The sequence below is a fragment of the Polistes canadensis genome, unplaced genomic scaffold, assembly GCF_001313835.1.
Source record: "Polistes canadensis isolate GaletaPanama2010 unplaced genomic scaffold, ASM131383v1 scaffold_3, whole genome shotgun sequence".
NCBI lineage: Eukaryota > Metazoa > Arthropoda > Insecta > Hymenoptera > Vespidae > Polistes > Polistes canadensis.
Genome location: NW_014569550.1, coordinates 1893874 through 1917564, shown reverse-complemented (window position 1 = coordinate 1917564; position 23691 = coordinate 1893874). Strand labels below are relative to the sequence as shown.

The following is a 23691-nucleotide window of genomic DNA, read 5'->3' as shown; positions in this document are numbered from 1 at the left end:
ATATATATATATATATATATATATATATGTTTTATATTCTGAGCAGACCAAATGTTCTTTCTCATGTTCTTGTACAAGAAAATACAAATGTTCTTATGGATTGGAGAAGGAAAAAAATCGTTGAAAAAATAAACGATTACGAGGAACAGTAGCCGTTACGGTTATTAAAATTCTCCTAACAAGCGGCCATTAAGAGTAACATCGGTTCGTGTATCTACAAACATCTTTTGTAACAGATATGATATCGAACGAAGCTAGACGTTATATATTTTGTTTTATATTCCTTTTCTTTTGTCCTTTCCTTTCCCTAGATATTTTAGAAAAAGACAGAATTTCTGTGTTCAATTCATTTTTAATAGCACAACGAACAATCGGTTTATAATGACATCAACAAATTTAACGCTACACTGAAAGGTAATTACTCACGATGGAATTTTATGACCAATACAGCCTCTAAAGTGTCACCGTTAATTTAACGTCAATATTAATCGAATAAATATGTTGAAAATTCCGAAGTATCGGGAGAGTACGGCTCGTGGCTACGTAAATATATATGTGAATAAATATATACATACTCTACTGGCCTCGTGGTACTATCTCGTGTTATAAGCGATATAAAATATAAAAGGACGATTCGGTTATTTACGCAAATCATCCGTCAAAATTTATTTTCCGTCCTGTACATTCGTGTCAGTCCATATTAAGCTCATACGCTAACAGATACGTAAGAAATGAAAGGACCGAAAAATCGTTCGCAAAAATAAATCTCCAGCTTTATCGATTTTTCGTTGGTAGTTATGTATATATATACATATATATATATATATATATATACGGTGGTGTCGATACTACTACAGAGAAAGAATGGATGAGGAGAATTAGGTGGGTGGAGCGAGGGGGAGGATTGGTAATGGGTTGAGAAGGGAACAGTAGGTAGTGATAAAAAATCGAGCACGATGGAATTCTTGCCCAGGGAGCACCAGATATCTATTCCTACGTACGGTATCCACGAGAAGAGTAACATGTATATACTAACCTAACACGTTGCTATTCGCCAACCATGTGTGATCACGCATGAGCACACTTCCTGATAATGTGTAGAACGAACTGCTACGGGCTTTAAAATTCTGTACGATTCGAATTCATTTCGAACGCGGCCAAGCCGTTATCTATGCGTGTGGGGCTTGCGGTTCTCTGAACCAGCATGGTAATAACTCTAAGCAAAAGAGGAAGTGCAAGATAGAGAGAGAGAAAGAAAGAGAGAGAAAGAGGATGAGGGAATATGGAGGAAAAGACATAAAGAAGGGCAAAGAGAGGCAACGGTCGAGAGGGTGGACGTAGAACGCCTGGGGCAACAGTACCTTGGATAAGGTACAAAGGTACAAAGCCCCGGTAATATATTTTGGATTACCTCGGCTCGGCCTATCTTCTCGTTTCTCTCCCCCACCATATCTTCGCTCCTCGTTAAAAGTATTCGAGTATTCCTCTAACGAGGCCATCAGTATAAACAAACGAAAAGTTCATGTAAGAATGTTAAGAAATGTACAACAAAGGATAAGAGAAGAAACAAGTTCGCATGAAAGAAAATGCAAAACATCATTGTTCAAAATAATTTGACTTCTTATTATCACTTTTTTTTCAATAAACTAACTTTTTCAATTTCATATATTCTTCAAATATTTATATAAGGTATTAGAGAAAGAGAGTAACTGAGAATATATATCATAGTTTTAATTTCGTTTCCAAAACTCGAGGAAATAAAATATTAACCGTTAGCTTCTCTAGCTGCAATAGTTAATGAAAGAAAATACGATTATATAGGAATCCTCTGGAAAGTCCTTACCCTACCCTACGATCATAGCTCCGAGCGATATAATGATATTTTGACATCGTTGACAACGGCAGATTGGATTATACGCGAACGGGGATTCATAGAGATAAAAGGCTTACGCTTAAACTTATTCGTAAAGAGATCAATGTGATACACGGACAAGTTTGAAAGCGAAACAATATATTTAACTTATTCTACTTTCGAAAGCTCTCTATTTCTCTCTTTCTAAAAATTTTGTTCGTACAAATGCTTTATTCCTAATGCAATTATATGCTATGGAATATGTATTCTCAACGTTAGACTGTTTTATTGCAAACTCTAATAGCTTAGCAATAATTGTCGAGTGTTAATTACACGTTAATAATGTTCTTCGTAATTACTTTCGTTAAAGATGAATAACGATTACCTTGGTAAATTGATTTTGTAAAACCAATATAAAGTACCACTATACAACTATATCGATCGTCGAGTTAGCATAAAAGAACGAAATAGAGAAGGCTTTAGTTAGGTTAGAAAAGTTTTTAACAAAATTTTCGTCCTTGAGCAATGGCCCTTTTCTACTGAAGATAGAGAGAAAAAGGAATAGAAAGAGAGAGTGAGAGAGAGTAAACGGGAGACTTCGTCGTTTGAAATATGAGCTTACTTTAAGACTTCGACCTTACTCAACTTTTAATAAAGTATCCTTCGGTTAGAACGAGATAAGTTTTCGCAAAAGAAATTTCCAGAAGTGTTCGTACTCATCGCCTAAGGCGATTTATGTATACGCTGTCGCTTGAAGAAATAAAGATAGAGAAAATATATAGAAACAATGAGAATAATAGAAAGAGAAAAAAGAAAAAGAAAAAAATAAAGAGGAATGGTTCGTCATGAATTTATCTCCTCTCGAATTAACCCGTCAAAATCACGACGAATCTGATCGTTTCGAGACACGCAAGTGGTAATGAACTCCGGATATGAAAGTTTAGCACGTTTCACGGGTAATTACCGTGGCAGGTTTCACGGTCTCTACTGTTTCTATGTGTTTACGTGTAGCTTGTACATAGGTACAGCCGTAAGTATTTGTGAGCGTATGTGCATATGCGTAACGCCACGTGTACTATACACATAAGCTCATACCATTCCCCCCACACCCTCGAATGGTAGTAGTTCGATCGGCGAAATGTCTGTATATTTGGTAACGATTTTTTTTCTGTTGCATGTAAAACGTTTGAACCATTATCGATCGATTCGATGCGTATTTCACGTACGAGTTATCAAGATTATTTTGGGCGCATTTAACAAACTGGAATAAAATAAATTTCATTGATAGAGGAGTGCTTTTATTACAGCTAAAATGAAATTTAAATTAAACATACCGGTTTTAATAATAATAATAATTTGTCAGTTTTGGATTTTATCGAACGATCGCAGATAGTTAGGGAATGTGGCAACGGCGCGAGTAATAATTTCACTCTACGAATACGCGAGAAAATGTGGTCGGAGAAAATCGGACAAAACCGAATAATACTCGCCATAGCGTTACCAACACCAATACCAATACCATCACCATCACAAACTATCCATCCATCCATCCAGCCAGCCAGCCAGCCAGCCAGCCAGCAAACCAGCTAACCAGCCAGTTGCCAACACTAGCACCAACATCGGATACGTCCTGATCCGGCCACGTCGCGTCGAGTATGCATCGGCTCGATACTCGGAACATTTCCCTCCGGATGCTCTACAACGCGGAACTTTTTTCTGCATTAGAGCGAAGCACTACAACGATTCCATACTCGAGAACTTGTACGCGTCCGGTATCTCTTCCTATATCTCTTTTTCTCGTTCCATCTACGATTTTTCTCTCTCATTCCACCCATGTACATTCTTTCCCGATTTTTCTTTTATCATTTTTCTTTCTTGTCTCTTTCTGCCCTCGAACCACCTAGACGACTCCCTTACGCGACGTTCCTACCATCGTGTAGTGGATTCTTTTGATGCATGTACATGCATATTGTAGCCGCTTATGCTCGCGATAATTACCGGCTCTATATCTTTCTCTGTCTCTTTCTTTCTCTCTCTCTCTCTCTTTTTCTTTCCTTTATCGCCACCATAGGAAAGAGAAAGAGATAGGTAGACGGGGTGAGAGAAATCTTGAAAAGAAAAAAAAGAAGGCGACGATATAAACGTACGTGCTTTTTCTACGCGTATGAAAGAGAATCAAAACGACAAAGTAACGAGGACAATGAGAACTGGAGTTATTAAAAAAGTACGGATATCAATGTTGGATAAAGTTCAAGCTCAAGGATCTCATGGAAGATGTATCATTATTCTTTTCTAACGAGACATTTTCTATGGGAATTATATGAGAATGTGTATGTACATGCATGCATGTAAGTCAGACCTAAGCACAAATGAATTCACATGTATCTTATTTATTTCTTTTATTTTATCCATTTCTATTATTTCCATACATTTTTGTCATTAAAATATATATTAACGAATAAAACAAATATATTGCAGATATACTCATTTCATCCAAAAATATTTATTTATTTTACACAAATAAAAAAACGTACAATTTGTAATTAATAAATATTGTTTACTTCGTAAAACACATATCGTAATATTTTATTATTTGTCTCTATATTTATATTAATATAATTTAAATTAAAATTTAAATATTCAAATAATATTTTTTGTTCTCAAAGAAAAAAATATCACGAATATAATTAATTCAGGTAGCAAAAAACTAGCTGTATCTTATGAGTACTTAACGTAAGTTCGAATAATGTTTATTTTTCATAAGAGGAAAGAAATTGGTCATTGGCACGGCTTCGGTATAGTAGTAAAGTTCAATTTGTAAAGAAATGAATGAAAGAGAAAAACAGAGATAGAGAAAGAGAGAGAGAGAGAGAGAGAGAGAGAGAGAAAAGGGAAGAGACAAAGACAAAAGCAGGGACAGAAGCAGAGACAGAAATAGAGGGAGGAAAAGAGAGCAGGCACGAGCTGTTCCTTGCTTGAAAGTTTTTAAGCTCATTTTCAGGAATTTCCATCTTCCCTTTCCTCTCATTTTACTACTTATACTCGACGGTCGTTAACCAACGTACGTACGTACGTACAGCTACCAAAATCGTAAAAAGCAGCCTCTTGTGAATCAGAGGCGAGTCAGCGCACGTCTATCATTCCTTTCTCTCTCTCTCTCTCTTTCTCTTTCTCTTTCTCTCTCTCTGTTCCTCTTCTACTCTCTTTCGTTCAACTCCGAGTATACTACACGTAAAAAGATATCTAGCGATGGACGTGTGTAAAGGTAAAGCTCTGTGGTTCTCTCACATCAAACTTCGTCGTGCGCGCGCGCATACACACACATACCTATATATATATATAAAAAAGACACATACACAAGCTTCCGAATATTTTCGTCGGAAGGCATAGTCTTTGTTATCGTCTACCCGGGACTCATCAAATTGCTGCCGTATTTTATGCTGTCCTCCCCATTCCTCCTTCCTCTTTATCTTTCTCTCTGTCTAAGTACCATGTATTCTTCCGCAATCTTCAAAAGATCTGTATAAGCTTCGCGTCCATGACCGAGCAGCTTTGCTTGGCGAATCCGAGGGAAAATTCACAAAATTCTTTTTCCTTTCTTGGAATTCTTTCTTTCTTTCTCTCTTTCTCTCTTGTTTTATTTGTATCTTTCGATTTGGTTTTAAGTATATGCTACGTTTGTTATAAAAAATAAAAATATCACTCTTGCTATTGTATCGTCCTTTCGTTTGATTTTGTTCTTTTTCGAATGCTCCTACGTGAAAGAAAGAAAAGAGTTCATTTTGATAAGCAAACAAAAAATATAAGCCTGAATGTATTTCTTCCCCAATGATTTTGAATTCCATTGACTTATCTTTTTTCATTAATAGTTATAATAAACTTCTCCGACTAATGAAAAGAAAAACAAAAACGAAAATCTTTTCTCGCTAACTTTTCGTTAGAATAAAACGTCGTATCTTATAAAAGGTGAACAATATTTTCTCTCTATTCTACTTCCTTCTTTTCTTTTTTTCTCTCTCTCTCTCTTACACCCTCTTATATTTTCGCAAGCTCCGTACTCTTTTTTTTCGCGCCATTACCAATGGCTGAAAAAAGAACGAAAAATAAGAGAAATGAAAAGAAGGAAGATAAAAACAAGAAAGTATATAGAGTCGTAGGTTGTAGAAATAGAACGAGCTAGGTAGAAGGAAGAAAGGAAGGAAAGAAGGAAGAAAGGAAGGAAGAAAGGAAGGATAGATAGAACAGTACGAAAAATATATATATATTTTTACGAACTTCTCCCCTTCTTCCGTTCAAAGAGAAAAGACCGACCGACCAATGGAAGAAAGAAGTAACGTAGCCCTGGGGGCTACGGGAATAGTAAAGGACGAAAAAGTATCCTACTATACGTAGAGAAATTTTCTGGTTAAAACTTTCCGTGGCGATTGTACGATGCAGACTCTCCTCTTGGTCCGGCGCGAAAGAAGGGCGGACGAGAAAGATGAGGCACGAGATGAAAGGACGAGGAACCGGCCGGATGATGGAGGAGACGTGGGAGAAGGTGGAGGAAGAGGAAGAGGAAGAGGAAGAGGGAAATGGAGGAAGGAGTGGATGGGAAGGTAGTGTGGTGGGTAGTGGTATAGGTGGAGCAGAGGGAGAAAAAAGGTGGAGAAAAAAGAGTGGGGAGAGTGGGGTAGGAGAATAGCAGGTAGGAAAATACCCTATCCTGAGAGGGTAGAACGTTGTTGGTGAGTAAGTCAAAGAGGCGTACATAAAGCGAGCAGCGTCTATACTGAAGAAAAAGATAAAAGAGAGGGGATAAGAGTTCCATGAGAAAGAGGAGGAGAGAGAAAGAGAGAGAGAAAGAGAGAGAGAGTCACCAACTGTGGAATTACTTCGACCAGGGTGCTTTCGAGATTACCGCTAAATTTTTCGTCGTTTGTCAGTTTCCCCAGTATTCGCTTCCAAGCTAGGGCGGTAATTTACGAGACACCCTACAAGCGTTGCCGCCCTTTCACGAGCCGATACTTTAAAGTCGGTATAAGTAAGGCAGAAACCCTCGCGTATTAGTTTTCTTTTCATCGCTCGAGTTTTATCTCCAAGGGAAATAGATAGACGTAAGGGTCCGGTAACAAAGAAAAAGAAAAGATATACAGAAAGACAATGAATGAAGGAAGAAAGGAAGGAAGGAAGATAGAAAAATGAAAGAAAATACCTTTCCCTTTCTTTTATTTCTATTCATCTCCGAAAATATATCGATCTCCGAAAAAGCGTATAACTCTAAAGACATCTATCTATATGCGTTTGCCAAAGAAATTACCTATCTACGTATGTTCATGATAAAACATCTCGATTTACGACTCGACCCGCTTTTGCGCATTAAGGTGCATCATAAATTAGAGAGCCCTAATCAGGTACATGGAGAGGGAGACCTCCTGGATCTAGGCTACTCTTCGCGTTATTCCAAGAGATTTCGCAAACTCTCCCGTAGAGAAGTCGTTGGAAGAAGAAGTAAGCTTGCGGGAGGGTATCTCGCAAGAAACAGTGCCGGAGACTAAGCTCTACTTTTTCTTTTTACCCTTAGACACGGTAATAAATTTTCTCGCAAATAGCCGAGCGTCTAGTATACGCTAGGTAAACGATATTGTGTTTAACCGAGAAAGGAAAGGAAAGGAAAGGAAAGCTGCTTGATAGTCGAAGTTGCGCGCGCACGCACTTTGTCCGCATCGTGAATTTTATTACAACTTTGCCAGGTATACAGTTTCCTACCGCGTATACGAATGTCGCGTGCCATCGGTTTTACTGAATGCGAATATGTGCGTACCTATGTATCTCTCTATGCACCTAAGCATCTCTATATGTCTATAGATATATGTATGTATGTATGTATAAATGGATGTATGCTCATACGTAACGTATGCACGAACGCGTCTCCAGGATGCAGCCAAACTTGTGCGTTCTTGAATAATTCATGGCCTCTATATAATATATATATATATATATGTATATAGGTTCACGCATGCACACTTATACGCAAGGCAACGATTTGAACGATTTCAATATATTTCCTTTTATCTTTCTTTCTTTTTTTCTTTCTTTATTTTCTATTCCACTGTGCTGCCACACCTTTTACCTCCTTGTTTTTTACAACCCATTCATAAACAAAAAGAAAAAACAATAACTAATGACGGCCATATAATTTCGTTTTCTCTTTTTATCCTTCTCGCAGCAATCGATTCTAACGTTCGTTACAAAGAAAATTTGCAATTTAAATTTGCAATTATAACGTAAAGAACACGAACACTAATAGTCTTTGTAGGAAGAACTTTTAATTCCTCTTTGATCGGAGAGTAAAGCAATTTCCTCGTTCCTGTGATCTCGTCCACATACGATACGACTTCTCTATTTCGTTGCGTGTATTCGATGTGCGATTTAAAAGTCGATTCGTATGTCGCGAAGCGTGGAGGAAATGTATCAGTTAGAATGAAAATGATCTAACGACGAGTGGATATCGACCTATCGAGTTATTCCACTTTTCGAATCGATCGTCATACAAGTGGGATAAAATTCAAATAGGAACAACAATAAACGGTGAAAAAGAATAAACGACGTAATGTTGAAGTAAGGATGAGCTTTCTCGAAAAGATCTGTACCTCTATACTTATTGGTTATAAGTTAATACTTGTATCAAGATAGAAATACGCTTGGTATCAAGAACATTCTATAATGTTAAAGAAATCGAAGAAGAAGAAGTAAAAGTAAGAAAGTGACGAACTGAAAAAAGAACAATAAAGTTTGTACTTCTCATAGAGTGAAATTCAATTTTGACACGTATCTCGAATGAAAAAGTACGAAAGACTTATAGTTAGGAGGTAGCCTCTAGGAGTAACGAAAGAAGAAGGAAAAAATAAAGATACGTCCCTGGAAGTTGGTAAAGTTGATGGTACCATCCCCTTACCTTTCACACGATTCCTCCACCCTTTTCTCCATTGGTTCCATACTCTCGAGCAACACGGGACTAACACCACTTCAACAGAGTTCACTCGCTGTCCTCTTACTCGATGGATTTTCTCCGTCCACCCGAAGTGTATACCTTCGTGTAGTTCGAAACTGCCTGCGGAATTTAGATTGCGTCATTAGGGAGACGCGGAAGCACTTGGCCGCGGATTCCGACTTTGATTGGGAAGCGGCAAACGATTTCCATATTGTTTTCCTACAGCTCCGTTGCCCTATTATCGTTACGTCAATGAAATTCGAACTTTCCTAAAATCCTGTTCTTTATCTTTTTTTTTCTTTTCTTTTCTTTTCTTTCCTATGTTTATCTTCATCATCCCATTCAAAGAGAAATTCCACCCTCGATTGCGTTACCATCTATTACCTACAACAGTTTTAACGAACAGCCTGGAATTCGTATAGAAAGGTGAATAAAACGCATTGAGAGAGAGAGAGAGAGAGAGAGAGAGAGAGAGAGAGAGAGAGAGAATGAATGTGAGAAGAGGCTAACATTTCCATAGCTTGTACGATTTACTAACAAAATTCCACCGTGTTTTCGATCTAGTGAAATTCTACCGCAATAGCTCGACAGCAATGCGATACCCACAAAAACCCGTTCTTCTTCCTTTGCCTCCAATGACATCGATCCTATCGAATCGCAAAGAAATTATAATGTTAAATAAACGAGTTCGATCTATAGATACCATTATAGACTGATCGTATTACCGAACTCCGAGTTTCAATGGTATTCGTTTATCACTGCGTTTACTTTGATTTACTGTTAGTATTTCTATTATTTTCCTTTTACTGTTAGATGTAGTGACAAATGAGAACATTTATTTCCTCTGCGAATTCGTAACAACAAAAACTCGGATTTATTTTACTTGCTATGTTACTACTTTACTATTACTATTATTTTCATCATTTATTAGGTTGATACAAAAATAAAGTATATAAAAATTACGTGAACTATTTTATAAATTCACGGGTAACCGTATTTACTAATTTGAGTTTTTTTGTTTGATAAACCCACTTTGCGGATCTTCTCGCTAACCAGTACAATCACATTTAAATTCGACTGCTAATTTCTTTACTGTAGTATACAACGATGCACCATCGCGTTTTTAATTTCATTCAAAATTTCTATAGCTTTTTTTATAAACATTTTTTAAACGAAACAACTTAATTTCTAAACAATTTTCAACATTGTGCATTTAAAATCCATATTTCCAACAAACTGCATGATTCACTTAATTCGTTAAGATTATGCATACAATACAAATTACATAGTTTAAGATATGCTAATGAAATTTATAAATTATTATATTATCATTTATGAGAGAAAATAAATTTGCAAAATTTTTTAATCAGCCACGTAATTAAATATTATTTAATAATTTTATAAATGTTTGTTACAATCGCATATTTCACTTTTCTAAAGAATAAAATCAATTATCGTGTAAAAACAAAATGAACAATTCCTGTCATTGTATCGAGCTTTATTCAATTTTCATATAATAAACTAGAAACGCGACGTACTCAAGTTTTGAGATCGTGATTTTGCGTGACCAAAACTACTCATTCCATTCGTCTTAAATGAAATTTATAAAGAGAATTCATGGAAGATCTTCGAAGTATAGAATTCCAGGATAAATACCAAATGCTGTGAGAAAGTTCGCACTTTTGTTATCCTAAAATCTGCTTGAACCGTTTTGTCTTGGGAGTTTCTTCTTCGTGACGAGAATCCCATCTACATTCTTGTTTCTATCTTCGTGTTTGTGTATGTGTGTGTTTGTGTATATATATATCTGTGTTGAAGGAAGGTAAGGAATGATCGCGTGTTATGTGTACGAGTCTAGAAAAGGAAAAAGAGACAAGCACTGCTAAAGAGAGAGGGTGAAAATGATAAGCGCCTCTGATAAGGGATGATAGAAGCGCCTTGTTCCAAGCAAGCGTAACGTTGCTTGCAGTTACCCAAGCGCCTTATTACCAAGGGTCGACATCGTTAAACCAAGACTATCACACTGAGCCATCTACACTGACAGCAGCCTTTATACACGCTCATACATCTTACGTACCAAACAGAAAGGCGTTGCCGATTTTCCATATCGCTTATGATAATCCCTTTTCCTCACACATTCGATAAAATCTTTCCTATTCTATCCGTTTATGATCATTTCAAATAAAAGTGTTTTCCTGTTTCTTATTTATTTCTAACAGGTTCTCTTATTATGACACATTCAAATATTTAATGTTTCTTGCGTATCGTTACGCCGAATAATAGAAAAGTAAAACAAAAGATTAAACGAAAGTATAACACTATCATTGCGTTTTTTTTTCTAATACTTAATCTGCCGAAAACGGAAAATTCCTTTTTTTCAATTTACAGTTGTTTTTACAATTTACAGTTTACAGTTTGCAGATGTTATTGGGTGCATCGTTCATTGGTGAACTATTTAATGATTCTTTTTTCGTCCCTATTAGACTTTATATAATATTTTTTCACAAATTTAATAAAATTATAAGAATACATAATACTTTATCGCAAATTGTTAAAGAAAATTATTTAAATTAAGTGTTATATACCGCAGAATATTGGAAAATTGTTCGCGTATAAGTATATAAGTGCACGAACATGCGACCCGCAAATTAAATGCTAGGTAATACTCATTCCCAGAAACGAGAACTGAAAGTATCATAGTTATACTTAAAAAGAAAAAAAATAGATAAAGATAAAAAGAAAAGAAAAAAACGTGAAACCTTATTAGACGATAAAAGGCAGCCCTAACAAGTAATGATATAATAGCAAAGAAGACAATCGGCTGTTTTCTTGACGCGTTTCTCAACAGACCAATATCGCGTGTCCAATAACGTAAAAGGGGAGATAAAACGAGGGGTGAGTATATTCTCGAATAACGCAGACGACGTTCTATTCGTAGCCGAGATGACGGTATTTCGATAGCTCGCACCTGCGACCCATTACCCTATGAATTACATCGTACGAGGACGTCCTACTGCTACTGCTATGAGAGAGAGAGAGAGAGAGAGAGGGAAGAGAAGAGAAAAGAAGAGAAGGAAGCACCTTGCAATTCGCCGTAGCTCGTAATAGTAACATGGGCGATTGGCTTGCGAATTCACCATCCCTTCGAGGAGAAACTCGAGAAGGAGAGGGTGAGCGTCACGTTAGGTGTGCCTGGAGTCTCGAGATAAGCGGCTATGCAGGTGTTGGATAATGTCGAGGAATAAGAGCTAGTACGTGTTTGTAAGAGAGAAAAGGATACAAGGATACATACTTGAAAAGGGACATACTGACAGATTCGAAAGCTCGATGGTATGTTGCTTCCTGTATTTCGAAGGTACTGACCAACCTTCAAGTGTTCGTTCCAACGGTCGAAAAAAGCTCCTTTCACGTTGAATTCCAGACTAGATTCTCTTCTTGATTTACCTGCTTCACCTACCTATGCTTACATTAGGTGTAAGTAAAGCGTAATCGCTCTTCACGATTTTTAGATTGACAAAGTACGTTGAACTGAAAGTTCAATGGACGCGTAAGAAACTTTAGTGTTTGAATACGAAATTTGTATACAATGTTGCTTTCTAACGCATAACGCGTAAAGGCTATCGTAAAATATTAAACATATACTGTATGAACAATATACGAGAGAGAGAGAGAAAGTTGATAAAATTAAGATAGTGATATTATGTTCGTAGTTCAACAAAGGTGACCTATTTTCTCATTATTCATACAAAAGTACCTTTGAAAGCTCGTACGTTTGGAATGGATCTTTTATGCTTTCGTTGGGGCAAAAAAAAATGGAAGGGAAAACGAAAAAGGGAGAGTGGGAGGGAATTAATACAGTTGAAATATTCGGTTGCATAGCAAATTCTGTGTAGAAATATTAAATACATCTGAAAAAATATGTTCTTAATAACGCGCAAGCTGGAAATATCGTATTCGCTATATTGATTCGCTAATGCCCAGAATCAGCGAAATGTAAAAAAATATTTTGAGCTCCAATAACCACGGAATACGTTGATTTGAAACCAGTGTAAAATTAATAAATATCTCCTTAAATTGTTCGAAATAAAATATACGATATTTAAATAAAATGAAAATGAATTCGACCGCACACGTCGATACAAAAAATTAAATTTGCAAAAGTATTCGCGTCCTATATTTACCATAAGAAGTTCACGTGAAAGTGTCCTGTCAGAGTTTAGAAAAGGTTGCTATACCTACTATCTATGAACACAAAGCTGGCTATGCCTGAAACAAGAAGATAAGAACTAACTCGGTGAACAAAGAATGGTAATACAGGAAGAATTTCACGCACGATATAAAACATAGGAATTACATTTTCTATTTGGAACGTGAACTCAATGAAGTACATTTAGACATGTGTATACGTATGTACTTAATATAGATACTCAAAAGAAACAAACTGTCTGTATAAAAAGAGTGACTCGTTACGACCATAAACTTTTTTCAAACGATCGAGATTCCCGTGACATCGATGGATATCGCTCAACTTGTTTTACCTCGAAACAAATTTAACAACTAGTGTGTGTATGTTTGTTTGTGTACATACGTTTCATTATATATATATATACACAATATATGTAAGTACTTACTAACGTATCAAGAAACTTGGCCGTCTCGTCGGAGGTATAAAGATCTTTTTTTTTTCTCGAATTTATCTACCTTGGAGCTAAAAGTAAATAGCTATGAAAACGAAGGAGGTAAAATAACGACTACGAACGACGTTGGTCGAAGAGGACGTAAGGAACATCGGTGAAGTGAATGGAATGGAGAGGAAGTAAAGAAGCAATGTTAAAAAAGGAAAATAAGAAGTAAAAAGATGAGCTGGAGGATGAAGTAAGGGAGAAGAAAGGAGGAGGAAGAAGAACCTACCCACCAACCATCGGTAAAGAAGAGAAAGATAGGATGAGAAGCAGTAGACGAGGTCCCCTGGGAAATCATCGGTGTCCTCTCCCGTCCTTTCTCTCCCTGGTCCATCTTCCTACCGTCTCCTTTCTCGTCGAAAAGGATCCTTTCTATATAATATCTTACGACAAGTACCACCGAACCCAGCTTCCTTGGACCGTCGAATGCCATAAAGCGTAAACTCCAAGGTAATCCGTCCATCGTCAGCAAGTAGATATAACCAGGAACGAGACTCTAACCTGAGACGGTAAAGTGATCTACGTTGGAGTTTCTTGATTATTGGATCGAGCCCGACTAACAACCGGCTTTATTTCCTGATACGAAAGTTTAACAAAAACTCTTTGAACTCCTACGATGGTTATATAACGACGGAACAAAAAAATATGAGAAAGAGAAACCTTTGCTACGTTGTTCTACATTATAAATCTTTCATTTCTTCCGTCAGATATTATTACGCAAGATAACGAAATAGGTATTACATCAGTTAATGAGGTGTAAGCCGATATTCAATGAACTAAATTTGAATAAATTCCTATCGGTTACTTTACTCCTAACCGAAATTTCGACGTAACCAACATAAAACTATTATAAACAAATTCATTTAACCCAACAAAATTATTCTCATCGGTCTAACTTCGTCGTTGTTAATTAATTTAAAACATTTTATTCCAATCTATCGAATAATTCTATATCCTCGCGAATGGGGAAATAATTGTAAAAAAAAAAAAAAGACTTACCACCTAGGCGAGTGTTAGGATAAAACGTAGAACGAAAGAAAAGACAGTTCGAAGCATATTATTAAAAAGAGGAATAACGAGAAAGAGAAACAGAGAAAGAAAAAGAGAAAGAGAAAAACTTCGTATAAAATTGGGTCGTGTGCCAGGCAAACCTGAAACACGAGTGACGAGATGGGGAAGGGGGGGGGGGGTAGAGAGTATTCGGCAGAAATTCAACCCCATTCGAGAATTAGAAGAGAGGTATATATTTGGGATGGTACGTTTCTCTATCCTCCTGTCAGGTATTCTCTCTTTCTCTTTCTCTCTTACTTTGTCTCTCAAATTCACGCAATTCGTCGATCCATTTTCTTTCTCTATCTATCGACTAATCCTCCCCTATCTCTCTCTTTCTCTATCTATCTATCTATCTATCTATCTTTCTCTTGCTCTCAATCCCGCTTTCAGTCTCGCTCACTCTTATTGTCCTCTCTTTCCGTTTCTCTTTGACGAGGGCGCGTAGTGGACACTGTACTGGACGACAAAAGGCAATCGGGGCCAATGGGCTAGTGGCGCATACGTCGAACATTTGATTGACGTTGAAGGTGTGCCCCGGCACATTGATTGCGCTCATTGTTCCACGCGTACGGATAGCCTTGCACCTACAACCTGACTGACCGATCCACCAACTTCAATCTCACTCTCTCCTCTTTCTCCATCTATTTCATTCTTCCCTGTTCCCACGTTGAGTACCAGAAATCGTTAACATTCCGTAGTAACCTTTCGCAAACAATTTCAAATCTCCATAGATAAAAGATACTTGAAAATTGTTAGGCCGAGGACAAAGAGATAAAAAGAAAAACTAAATAAAACAATATTGGTAAACCGAAACAAGCAACGTCAAAAGCTAGCTCCCATTCCTAGTTTATGTGTTCTTTGTTCTTATGTGTGTGTATATATACATATAATATATACGTATTTATATTTTTCTCTTTCTTTCTTTCTTTCTTTCTAAAAGAACGCAATAATAACGCAAGGATGCAGGAATATGCCGTACCGTTTATTTAGTCGAACTATATACGACTCGAAAAAAGAAACAATGGAGCACAGATGTAACGCAAAGAAATGAGATGGTTTCTAATAAAAGCAATAGCAAAATGGTAGATAAAATAGGATACGAAGAAGAAGAATATAAGAAAAAGGGTAACCACGTATGTATGTAAGAAGACAATTTAAATTGTTTCATAAAGAATATGTTATTTTAAAACAACGCGAAATTTAAAATGAATATAAGAAATATTATTGCGTTGACTAATAAAACATCGTTTCAACAGTTACGTGTTCCAATCTAAAGTTGCATTATCTTTCCTTACATTTTATCGAATTATTTATCGCGTTACGTGGAATAATATACTAGAATAAAGACTCGTTTAATAGCATTCGCACCCTGGATTTATTGGATTCTAGATAAACGTTGTATCAAGGGAAAAGACACTTTTCACAAATAGATTAGGATTTGTTCTATACATATATTTATATCACACATCCATATAATTGAAAATATTTTTCTCAAACATATTATGGGCAGCTCTTACGTGTCCGTTTTTTTCCTGAATTACAAGATAAATCTAATCGTTGAAAGTATAATATTTCCTTCATTTTCTCGTATAATGCGAGACGACTTAACGCGTGCATCTCTAAAAACGGCTCGAGGACGTTTCCTCCCATCGATGCGGACAGAGAAAAAGAAAAAAGTAAAGAAAGAAGAAAAAGAATAAGATAGAGAACGATCTTATAAGTTTCCACGAGAATGCACTTTCCCGGCGGATGGAAGATAAAACGTTTATTCTTGAAACAGTGGACACAGCTGGAGGCATCGCGCTAGAAATACGACTACTAGACTCCGAGAGTTTTAAGCCAGTAAAAGAATGTAAAAAACAATGAAAAAGAACGGAAAGAAGAAGACAGAGCGAGTGAATATGGCAGAGATAAAGAGAGATAGAATGATAGAGAGAAAAAAAGGGAGAGAGAAGATGGGAAAAGTCTAACGCAGCCCAAAGAAAAGCGCCTTTTTGTCTCGAAAACTCGGCTCAGGCTTTCAGAGCGCTTTAAAATGGCACGGAGGTTATGCTACGAAGCACTCGCGATGCGTTGCGAAAACTGTATGAACCTAGAAGATAGGAGAGGTGAGAGAAGAAAGAAGAGAAATGGTAAGAGAGAGAGAGAGAGATAGGTAGGGGGACAAGAGATAGAACTGTAAGTTCACCTTAACAGCGAAAAGGATGAAAATGGAGGAAAAAGTTGAAAGTTTCTCTCATATTTCCAACAATCACTCGTCCACCATCAGCCCTCTTTTACCACACTCACACTCGAACGGCTATTCCCTTCGTCGAGTTTCTCTATTCGAGAAATTGAAATGACCAACACCCCAACGGGATTGACACTTTCGTAAAAAGGATGTTTACGATTTTTATTGATGTTGATTGTAATAATATTGATGTAACGACTACAATGGAACAACTTGAGATACTTGAGAAAAAAGGGAAAAAGAAGAAAAACAAATCTTTCGACTCAATGCGAAAAGATGAATCGAATTGCTCTCTCTTATCTCAATTAATCGGTTATGATTATATTAGATGACATTGCACGATAAAAATATGCTAGAATAAATTAATGAGAAAAAACTTGATGTTCTTTTTCAAATGGAGAAAGATTTTTCGAATAAGTAGGAATAGCACAGAAATAGAAGCCACACATCCTAAAAAATCGAAGTCGTAGTCTTAGTTAGTCGAGGAAAACTTAAATACTTTTTCCACAAGCACGAGTGACTTTCCGAGGTTCTTCGGAACTTTCACATGGAACTCGTATAACCGTGAGATTATTCGTTCGACAGTTTTGGAAATGTCCTTCGGGGCATTTCGAAAGCGCTATATAAGGATGGCCATAACGAAACTTTTCCGAACTTGTTGCCCGTCGCGTGGAAACTTTCGGCCAAAGGTGCACGCTGTAAAATTGGTCGTGTTCCTACACGAGTAGTTTTTAAGAAGCCGTCTTCGTTCCCTCTTACGAGACGGCTAAACAACTTTCTCAACTTGTTGCCCAGAGCTATGTACGTCGTGCGTCAACAACGCTAGAGTGCTATCCTACGAGGACTCGTAAAATCGTTTCCCTTTTTCCAACGATACCGTGTGTTTTTTCTTTAGATCCCGTCTTTCTTTACAACTTCCTACTTAGATACTTTTATACGATATTCTAGTTCGATGCTAAAACTATGCCATGTTACGCATTGGCATTTCATTATTATTATTCATTTCATATCAAATTTTATTGAATTTCAGTATTGATGAATAGAGAGAAAATAATCGTTCCGAGTTAATAGACGAGTGACCCTGAAATCACGATACCGACGATTCGATTAAGTATTCCCATCAAGTGCCATTACGCCGATCGAAATTTAATAAACCTCGAACGTACCAAAGGCGACTATCTATATAATAAAAATATCTAAAAGCTTTGAGTACGCGGGAATTTTTCGAAAACTGTTTAATGTTTTATTACCAACGAAAAACGTTTTGTCATTCTTTGTTTCGTAGAAAGTATTTCGGTCGAATTCCTTTGTGCGAATCAAATTTCGATAAAAATGGTGAGTATACACCTCTAACATTTACACCCATATCCGTAACAATATTTATTGAAATGTAAAACCATGAAATTGTATCGAAATGATAAGACTTTTCTCTCTCTCTCTCTCTTCTTCATCCACTTTCATATATATTCTTTTATCTTCGTCGTAAGTAGAGGACAAAACGACGCTATACGTAAGGCGACAAGCTGATCTCCTTAAACTTTAAACTCGCAACCCTCCGGAGAGATCTCTCGACTCGAGACCATCTACTGTGATGAGGTGAATATTTTAGGTGACTCGAGTGTCCTCTGAAACACGCCGACGAAACTATTCGCCGTTGCGCTCGACATGGCATCCCAAATTTATGTTTAACCGATCCGAATAAATTGCAATTTTCTGGAACAGAAAATATAAGTCTAGAAAAGTTCCAACCAATCATGCGTCGTCGTAATACTCGATGAAGACTAACAAATCTATCAAAAATTACCATGAGAAATTAAACAAATATTGAAACAGTTCATAGAAAAAAAATTAATATTCGAACACGATCGCATAATATTCCACAGACTTTCTTTTTCGAAAAGGAAAGAACATTGATGATATTAAAATAATCTCTCGGTGAAAATTCTTTCAGCAATAAGTACCTAAAGCAAAAGTATTACAGAGATGGAAAGGAAAAAACCTTAGGGTGGACCGATAGATAGATAAGTTCCAATGTTCGAATCAAATAATTGCCATTTTTATCGAGAGAGCAAACAGAAGGGGCTCTCTTTGAATCTAAGGAAGACGTACGAACGTTCGAGAAACGATCACCAACATAGTTGTGAAAGTGTAAGAGGCTTTTATTCGGTCAGATTTACTCTACTCAACCCATCTTTTTTCTACCTACCCCTCCCCCCCCCCACGCCCCCTCCCTTCTAAACTATGCTTTTCCTCTTCCGTTCTTTTCCTCTCCCACTCTTTACTCCGAACTCTGCAAATTCAATCTTACCAGCGACCTCTAGCCGCCTACACAGTTTGTTCCGCCTATTGATTCCGGCTTCGTGCGAGGGTCTAACCCACGTCGGACTCTATCTACCTATATACCTACCTTTGTCTTTAACAATGAATTTTCTAGATGATGGTAAACTCACGTGGAAATGATAGGTACATTTCGAAGGTAGTTACTTGAATCCTTTTTTAACAAAGGACTGACAAAAGAAAAAACTCTTCGGGATAAATACGAATTACAAACTCAAACTCATAATCCGAATCGATACTAATGTATTATAAGTGACATCTGTAAAGAATATGGATGACATCGGTCGACGATAACTTCTTCCATTATGACAGCTCGACATCCGAATATCATCGATTCAAAGTTCCTATTCCACTAGTAAACGCAAAAGCGTATCCTACTGAGAGACATATTTTACAGAAATTCTAGATAGCTCTCGAGAAGATTCCCCGCCATTGGAGAAATTGTGCACGAATATAAATCACGTGGTAGAAAGGTAGTTGCGAATGTCTGGATGTAGCTGCACGTAAACGATAATCCATGCGCAATGTGATTAATAATAATTTGCTGGTCGGCATAAGCGGAACCGATTAGTCGGCTTAGCCGAGCGTTATGGTAATTGGAAGCCATTACCCGTCGAGTATTCTCTCTCTTTCTCTCTCCTGCCCTCTCTCTCTCTCTCTCTCACTCTTACTATTCTCTCTTTCTCTTACACCAAAAAAGCCTTGTGGCACTGCTACACCCTTCCCAATATCCTGTAATCTCTATCTTTCTCTCCACGTGATTTTATTCATTCATCTACATACGTCCGTTATCAGTTCCCATCATTGGTGGTCACTTATAACATTTAGAAACGATCAGCAAAATCGGTTATTCGGCGGGATTCACTATCGACATTCGAAAGTCTTAGATTTCCTACAACGATAAGTAAATGCCCTCGAGAAGGATTCACGAAGACGGATCGACTCGAAACCAAGTTTGATAAAAATAAGTGAGAGAAAGAGAGAGAGAATGAAAGGTGAGAGATGAGAAAAAGGTATTCTTAAGTTTCCAGGAAGAACACGATCATGTAAGGAACGCAGTGTGCTCTAAAGAAGAAGAGAACGAAAAGTAAAAAGTGATTGAAAAAAAAAAGAAAAGAGGGAATAAGAAGTAGGAAACCTGAAAAATCGTCGACGAAAGTCTTTAACGTGTATATGTGTATCTATGTATGCAGGTAGTATATATGTATATCGAAGTTCCTCTCAATCTTAGTTTCTTGAGAGATCTACCGTGAGATTCGACCTAAGGATTGCTGTGGTGGGAGAGGAGAAAGGAAAAGCAGACAAGCAGGAAGAAATGCAGGAACCGGATAATCCTCTGATCTCCATTGCCGACGTATCTCGAGTCAAGGGTGCTTCGCATCGTTGACCGCGTTACAAATCATTCGCATGAATGCCGATCTCGCACGAGCTCGTCACTATTTCTATTTATGTATAATATTACTATATATGTATGTATATATATATATATATTTCTCTTTCTCTTTCTCTTTCTCTTTCTTTACTCCTTCCATCTATCCTTTTCACTCATCGAATCGTAAAAAGAAAGAAATAAAATATACTAGCGAAAAAATTGGTTTAGTATCTTGAAAAGATTTTCTTCCACGCGTTAACAAAAAACTCTTAGCAAATTCGTAGCTTAGAAAAATTCGGTTTTGTAAATCTATTTAAAGCAGGCAGAAATCTCGGGCGAAATTTCTTTGACGTACCTTCTCGCATGACGTACGTTATATCAAGACAACGAGTAATTAGCATATTTTATTACGTTGAAGGTGCGAAGAGTGGCTCCATTACCGCCTTACTTAGCTTTTCAACGGAATGCGCGTGCGCCTGTAACCCTTTCCAGTGCGTTAAGTTACCAGAAACGGCCGTACTCTTAAATTTTAATTAATTGCACTCTCTAATTAGACTGAAGTTCTTGGCCCGGTAAAGTGCATTGCGTTAAATTCAACGAAGAGCTAGCACCAAACACTTGCACGGAATTAGTAATTAAGTACTCGAGACAATTCCGGAAGCGAGCCAGCGTGACGGCCCTGTAATTGCTGGACACTATAGGGATTTCAATTCTCCCGCATCGAGGATTTGCATACTTTGTGTTTTGTATGCGGCGTGCATACAATCCGTAGGTATTACGAAATTCGGCCACGACTCGAATTTCTCCCTCGAACGTCGTTATAAACGAGTTACGTCACTCCCTCGAATGTCGTTACGCGTTCCGCGTTTTACCAGGCTCGCAGCCCTTTTTCAAAGCAAAAACCAGTACCACGCGAAATCACCGTAGTTTTTCATACGATAAATTCACTACGGAAACCGGACGAACGTACAGGCCGTCTCATGGCAGAAAAAGAAAGTTCGAACAATGGATTGTCCTTGAATTAAAAAAATCTTTGACAGAAACTTTGATAAAGTCAATTGAATTTCGAATGATTTATACAGAACCAAAGTATTGATTTTTTTTTACGTATCGTTTTAACTGTCGAAACAAAATCGTCCGATATAGGAGATATACGTTTCTTTATTACATCGCGAAAAACGTAATTTAAATTGTATCCTCGCTATTGCACAGGTGCGATGACCTAAGTAATTAGGCCAAAGTGTCTTCACACGATGTTGAGTCTCTAACATAGTAGTATGGTACTGACTCGTACCTTCGCACTTTCGATCAAACCATTATAGCGAAGTAGCTGCCTGATACACTCCACCGAGTATAACTTGTCCAACGTATTACCTAGCACGGTAATTGTATAACGTAACACATCGATCCATGTCTTCAATAACTACGCGTAACATGCTCCATTAATCGAATTTAAAATCTCGCGAAGTCATCTCAAAGATATTGTTTTAAACTATGAGCCCCCGTCCATAGTTCATCGTAAGAGTTATCAGATAATTTATAAACATACTCATTAAAATAATAAAAATAATCTTGTTATAGGAAGATTATTATTTTTCGGAAATAAAATTATCACTCGATAAAAGATTGAAAAAAAAAAAAAAATAGAAAAAACAAACACGATGTTAAGAGATCGAAAGAATGGAAAATACTTTACCAGTATTTAGGTAACGATTTTTTTACTTTGTTCGCAGGTGTTGCTGCAGTTGTGACGTCTGCCGGTGGCCATGGTTTTGATGCACATTTACGTGGTCCGAGTTTCCTCATAGAACCACCATTGAGGGTGGAATTTTCAAATTCGAGCGGTGCCTGGCTGGATTGTACGGCATCCGGAAGCCCTCCACCTAATATCGACTGGTCGACTGCAGATGGACATCCAGTAAATGACGTACCAACCGTGCGAAGGGTACTCAGGAACGGTACACTCGTCCTCTTACCTTTTCCGGCAGCAGCTTATCGTCAAGACGTACACAGTGCAGCATATAGATGCGTCGCAAGTAATTCTGTTGGCAGGGTACTTAGTCGTGACGTCCAAGTTAGAGCAGGTATGTGTTTAAACAAACAAAATCAAATGAAACAAAAATTAAATCCAGTTACGTATATAATTGCGATCGATAAAAGAGTCCTATTTCATTTTTAACGAGATATATTATCACTGAATAATATTATCATATATTTAATTAGTTAAATATTTAATTCCATTAAAATATTTCATCGATACATTCCAGAAATAGCGTATTCGTCATTTATAACGGAAGAGAAAGAGATAGAAAGATGAATTTAACTTTTATATTCCTTTTTAATGAACGAAAGCCCCTTTACCGCTGATACCCTTTGTGCATGCACCTACGGTATTATCGATTCCCGGAAAAGAGAGCACCGGCACCGACGCTCTTTTATATAAAGCAGATATTAACTTAGGATAGTCGAGAGAGAATAAAAAAAAAAAAAAAGAAAAAAAAAGGAATGACTCTCTGAAAAAGAGCAATCCAGAGCGATCGATGTTCCCCGCTACGAATTTTTTTCTTCGTCTCTTGCAGTCAGAGCTACAATATAACACAAAAAAAAAGAAAAAGAAAAAGGGGGAAAAAAAGAAACAAACAAAAACGAAGAAAAAAAGAAGGAGAAGAAAATGGAATAAAAAGTTCGATTATAATTCGATCTCCGAGGCAAAAGTTTAATCAGATTTCGTTTATATTCGCTATGCGCGATACAAAGAGAAAATTTGAAACGAAATCTGTTGGGAGGAAAGGGAGGAGGAGGAGGAGGAGGAGGATGCGGTCAACCTACAGCAGCATCGTTGGATTTCTACCTTTCTGTGAAGCGTACTGAACTCATGGTGTAATTATCTCTTAAAAAAAAAGAAAGAACGAAAGAAAAAAAGAACATACGTACATACACACACACACAGAGAAATACGCTTACACATATATAATTCGAATGCAAATCCGTGATGATAACAGTGCGAAGCCAACTCAACGTTCTCTCTGCGCTGCCAACTACCAGCTTCCCTTCATGACTATAAAGTTCTAGTCCAGATGTGTGCCCGTTAATTAAAACTTTACTTCCTGGCATTCGGCTTAACGAAAGAAATTTCTATCGCAAGGCCGACCAGTCGAAAACTATCCAGGGGATCAAAGTTCTCGAACAGAC

At 37.2% G+C, this 23691-nt stretch overlaps 1 protein-coding gene across 10 annotated transcripts in view; it reads left to right on the top strand.

Annotated features, from left to right (window-relative positions):
* Positions 1-23691, top strand: part of LOC106786379 (Down syndrome cell adhesion molecule-like protein Dscam2) — a 74186-nt gene that overhangs the window by 25236 nt on the left and 25259 nt on the right. For all 10 annotated transcript variants that reach the window (XM_014747733.1, XM_014747704.1, XM_014747715.1 and 7 more), the window contains exon 2: positions 22233-22583. In XM_014747733.1, coding sequence (XP_014603219.1) covers positions 22233-22583 — 351 coding nt within the window. The remainder of the gene's footprint in view (positions 1-22232; positions 22584-23691) is intronic.